At 57.0% G+C, this 5,013-nt stretch overlaps 1 protein-coding gene across 1 annotated transcript in view; it reads left to right on the forward strand.

The window, feature by feature from the left end:
* The window catches only part of SAMD11 (sterile alpha motif domain containing 11), a gene marked incomplete at its 5' end in the record, with an annotated part of 82,596 nt that extends 80,141 nt beyond the window's left edge, over nucleotides 1–2,455 (forward strand). Inside the window, one exon of the mRNA XM_017743968.1 lies at nucleotides 2,428–2,455. Coding sequence (XP_017599457.1) covers nucleotides 2,428–2,455 — 28 coding nt within the window. The remainder of the gene's footprint in view (nucleotides 1–2,427) is intronic.
* Between the last annotated feature and the right edge of the window lie 2,558 nt (nucleotides 2,456–5,013).

Here is a 5,013-nt window from a genome sequence, read left to right on the forward strand (position 1 = left end):
CAGGGGACAGGGACTGAAGACTGGGAGATGGCTCTTGGACCAAACCACTGCTGCTCATCTTGATTGAGTTGGCCAGGCTCTCAGGGGTGATAATCTGTGTTAGCAGAGCCGGGGAATCCTGCTGGGCAGTGGGAACTGTGCCCCACACTCATGGCTTGACATCGTGAGTCTGTGGCTGTCCCATCCCTGCAAGTGTCCAAGGCCAGGTGGATGGGACTCTGAGCAACCTGGGACCGTGGAAGGTGTCCCTGCCCATGGCAGGGGGTGGAACTAGGTGATTTTTAGGTCCCTTCCAACCCAAACCAGGCTGGGATCAGTCCACAGGACCAGTATTTCTCCCCAGAGGTCTGCAGCCCCCTGAGCACCGCTGAGGGGTGTCCCTCTGCTCCCTCTCAGAAGTGGCCTGGTTGGAGCTGGCCTGTGCCAGCTGTTCCTCCGGAGCGCCACAGCTGTTTCTGGAATGCCAGGAGAAGCCGTGGCCATGGGTTGTAGAGCAGTAAAGTTTTGTGGGGGGTAATTCCTCCCCTGCATTCCCCGTTAGCCTCGGGTTTGTACTTGCTGCTGTGGTCCTTGTCAAGGGGGTAAATCAGAGCAGCCTCGTGCACCTTTGTCCTGCAGGAACAGAAATTCCCAAGGGTCCCGGTGGGCACTGGCAGGGGAGGAGGCACTGGAGGAAGCTGCCTCACATTCCCAGCAAACATAGGTGGATTTATGGTGTCTCCTTTCCCAGGAGCAGAGGTAATAACCACAGTGCAGGGGCATGAGAGCTGCTTGGCGCGGTGTTAAAATTCCATTTCCACGTCCTACCGGGAGATCTGTGCGGCTCAGGTGAGCTCTCAGCTTTGTGGGCAGGAATAATCGGTGACTTCAGCCCTTCAGCTGGCAAAGCAAGAGGGGAAACCCCCACTGGTGACCCAGTTTCATTGGTCAGGGCAGTGCTGGTGTTTCTGCAGAGGCAGCGATGCAGAGAACGTGCCTGGCAATGGGAGCTGTGCCCGCAGTATTCCGCTGCCCAGGTGTGAAGGGGCACTTGGGAAGGTGGGTGGGTGTGCTCAGACATTTGTCATTAATTAATTTTTACATCTTTGCTGGTCAGAAACAGGCTGGGAGGTTTGGCTTTGTGGGAATGAGACACACAAACACATGGATATGGATTTTCTTGGACCAAGGTCCTGATAGTGGCATAGTGGTCCCTTGACCTCTTTGCTCCCTTCTCCATCTCTTGGAAGGAGTCAGTGACACTGAGATATCTTGCCAAAAGCAGACTCAAGCCACAGGCTGGAGAATTCATTTGCTTTCCTGGTTTTGGTTCCCTAGATCCTTTCGAGATGGATTCAGCTTGGATGCTGGAGTGCCAGGGCCTGGTGGTTTGTTTGGGAAGATGGTTGAGTTCAGTGTTATAAAAAGACTTGGATGAGGAAAGGGTACAGCTGAAAGGTGCCACTGTAGCTACTCCAGCCTGGAGCTCTTCCCATCCCCAAACTGCTGCCTCTCCTGCAGAGCTGGCAGGTGGCTGTACCCCGCAGAGCTGCTTGGATCCTGCTCCTTGGGTGCTGTCTCCAAGATTTGTTGGCAATGGTTCCGCTGGGTCCTTCAGCCTGGCGTGTTCCTGCCCGAGGTGCTCATCCCTGCTTCTCTCTGTGTGGAGCCTGGGGAAAATTTCCTCTTGAGGGAAAATCTTCCATGCCCTGCACACAGAAGGGGTTGGAGAGGAGCTGGGGCAGGGCTGGGTGAGCTGCTGGACTCTGTGGGCAATGGGGTGAAGCTTCCTGGTTGGATGTGATGCTCCAGTTCTGTGCTGGGAGTTGCTGGGAGCTCGTTCTGGTGCCTGCAGTGTGTGGCAGGGTCTGGGGGGACCTGCCCCTCTCTCGAGGGGAGAAGGCAGAGCATGGCCACAGACAGGGCAGGTGCTGGGTACAAGCACTCAGGGGCCTGAAGAGGCAGTGGGGGCACAGTTCATCTCCCAGGATCCGGGGGAAGGCGGCAGGGAATGCCAGGGGACACGGAACGCTGCCAGCCTGAGCTGCCATCAGCACCCCCATCCTGGGGTCCTGGGAAGTCCAGCCCCTTGGCAGGAGTGAGCTGGGGGTGGGAGCCACCGAGTGTGCGAGAGGCCCCCGCTGCCTCCCCTGCAGGAGCTGACAGACACCGTGCACCAGCCAGAGGCTTTCTCTGAGCAGAGATGTGCCCAAAATACCCAGGCAGCATTTTTGGATTCCCGTCTTCCCATCTGCTGTTGCTACGGTTTGTTCTTCTACCACCTAATTCCTCCCCCTGCTTTGGGGAGGTTTTCCTTTTCCCTGCTGGCTCCTTGGGCACATCTCCTGCCCTCTCTGGGCACCATCTCTCTCCTGCTCTTACCCACCCCAGCCCTGAGTCCCCCACTCCTCTCTGAACGCTCTGATCTTCTGATTTTTGCCCTGGCAGGATCCTTCCCCAGATCCCAGCTGGCTGAATGTTCTGCAGAGCAAAGGCCAAAGAGCCTGACCTGATTTAACCAGTTTGGTTTCAGCACCAGTTTGGATTTTGAGGGGCAGCACAAACCAGCCCCTCTCTGTGGCCAGGCCTTGCTGCTGCCCTGGGAGGGCAGTGCCAGCACATGTTCTTTTCCTGCCTGGAAATCCCAAACACCATTTTTAGCAAGGCCTTTGATTTTATTTATTCTCCCTTCCTGGCAGTGTCTGGGGATGGCAGAGCAGCGAGGAGCTCTGTGCCTCCTGCCTGTTACCTCGGGTTTAAAGTGTCTCTTCCTATCAAATGCAGAGCAGAAGAAAGCAGAGCTTTCATGCATTCCTTCCCCCCCCTCCCTCTTCTTCCATCCGTTCTAAATTTATTTCCATGCCTTGCCGGTTTCAATCTGCATTTCCTGACCCTCTCACATCTCCAGTCACAGCCTGTGCTCCGAGCCTTCCCTGGGAGCTCGGATTGAGCCGGGGGGAGCTCTGCTCAGGACTTGGGAGGATATGATGGGGTTAAAGTGAAAGGCTTGGCTTTAACAGTATAATGTGTAACCCCATAATGACTTTAAATATTGATTATTTGAAGGCCATTAGTGCTTATTGTTAAAGAAAAGTCGATACTTTTTAAGCCTTGTGAACCATTTGTCTCCTGTTAAAGGACATATCAAATTTAGCAGCGTGCAGTGCAAATCCCCTAATACCCTGCTCACAAGCCTCCAGCTGGCATTTTAGGGGGGGAAGAGGAAAAGGGGGCTGGGGGAGGAATGTGCAGCAACACAGAATTGCTCTCTGCAAGGTAAGGACAAGGCTTATCAGATGTAATTGCCGGGGGCTAAATTCACCTCCTCAGAGGAGGGGACTGTAATTCTGACTCTGGGCTGTGGAGGAAGAGGAGGAAGGAACTTCATGGGGGATTCAAGGCTGGGAGAGGGTGCAGGGGTCGGTGTTTGGTGCACAGCTGTTAAAAACACAGCAGCCTTTGTTAAGGTCTCGGGGGTTTTTCCTCGGGGGGTGCCAGTTCTTTCCAAGCTGGCTGGGAAGCAGTTGGCTGGCTGGGAGGGCTGCCCAGCCCCATGCCAGGGCACGACCTGGTGCTGCTGCCTCCCTCCTGTGCCAGCTCCCCGTGCCAAGGACGGGGCAGATGGGCTGGCAGGGAGCAGGGCAGGCTCCGACAGGCTCTGTGCCCAGGAGGATGGGTCTGTTGGGGTGGCACAGAGGATCTGTCCCTCGTGGCCACGCAGCTGAGGGGTTCCCCAGGGCTCTGGAGCAGAAGCTGGGCAGCATCAGGTTCCCTGCAGGCAGGAAAATCCCCTCTGCCCTAAATATTTATGAGCATGCCTGCCTGCTTTCTAAGCTCTCTGCTGCTGGGACTGGTGCTGAGCAGGAGAGGTGCAGTGACCTCTGGGTTTGGCTATTTGCAGCCTTTTTGGGCTGTTTGGGCCATCTGCAGCCTCCCTGCTCTGACCCCAGGGTGTGGCAGTGCCGTGTGAGGGACCTTGGGCTGCTCCTGGCCGCACCAGCAGCCGTGTGTGGGTGTTTGGGGGAGCTGAGGGGTCTCTGTGTCCCGCTGTGCCAGGCAGGCACGGTGACAGCGTGTGTCAGTGCGTGTCCCCGGATTTCCCAAACCTTCAGGCTCGTCCCCAGCGTGTGGTGGAGTGTGTGGGACTGATGTGGCCCATCCAGCCCCTCTTCCAGCCACCTGCAGCTGCTTTCCAGGCTGCCGTGCTCATGGGATCGGGTCCAGGAGCTTTGTCCTTTTGTTACATCCCATTCCCCAGCCAGGCACCCAGAGCAGGCCCAGGAAGGCAGGGAAGCTCCGAGGGAATGAACTGCAGAGTCTGGAGCAGATGTGCATTCCTTAGGGATCAAAGTCATGCCCCGTAGCACAACATGAAAGCCTAAAAACAACCTCTGATGAGCGCTGGGCTGCCACCGAAGGGAGAACCCTTCCTTTTCCAGCGCCCGGCCCTGATCCCCATCCAGCACTCTCCTTCCTGGGCACAGACTGGCGTCAATCAAGGAGCTCCTTTGTTTTTGAGCTCTCCACGGGCAACCCGGAGCTCCTGAGGAAGCACATTCCCAAGGCGGGGAGGGCCCGGCCACGCGATGGTTAACAGCGACTTGATTTCCTAAATTGCTTCTTATAAAACGACCAGCACGTCTGCCAGGCTCGTCTCCCCATGATTACAGCTAATTACGATCGAGCGGACACCTCGGAGCCCCCGTCACGCCGCTTTAATTGTCCCTTATTCATCCGCGGGCCGGCGCGGGTGGCAGCAGCACTTGGCAGCCCGGCGACCGCGGCCCCGGCTAATTGTGAGGCCTCGGGGATTAGGGCAGGTGATTACACACTTCACGGTGTAATTACATAAGCATCGCTTGGCTGCTGCCCCGGCTCGGAGCCGAAGGTCGCGCGCGGCGTTACCTGAGATTAATTGGAGCTGCCAGCGGAGCGCGGCGCGGCGCACGGGCGGCATTAACATTTCAACAGCGCCCATCGATCCGCGCCGCGCCTCCAGACACCGCCGGCTCCGCAATTAGTTTAGAGGAGAGC

Source organism: Corvus brachyrhynchos, unplaced genomic scaffold, assembly GCF_000691975.1.
Source record: "Corvus brachyrhynchos isolate BGI_N302 unplaced genomic scaffold, ASM69197v1 scaffold68, whole genome shotgun sequence".
In the NCBI taxonomy this organism is placed as follows: Eukaryota; Metazoa; Chordata; class Aves; order Passeriformes; family Corvidae; genus Corvus; species Corvus brachyrhynchos.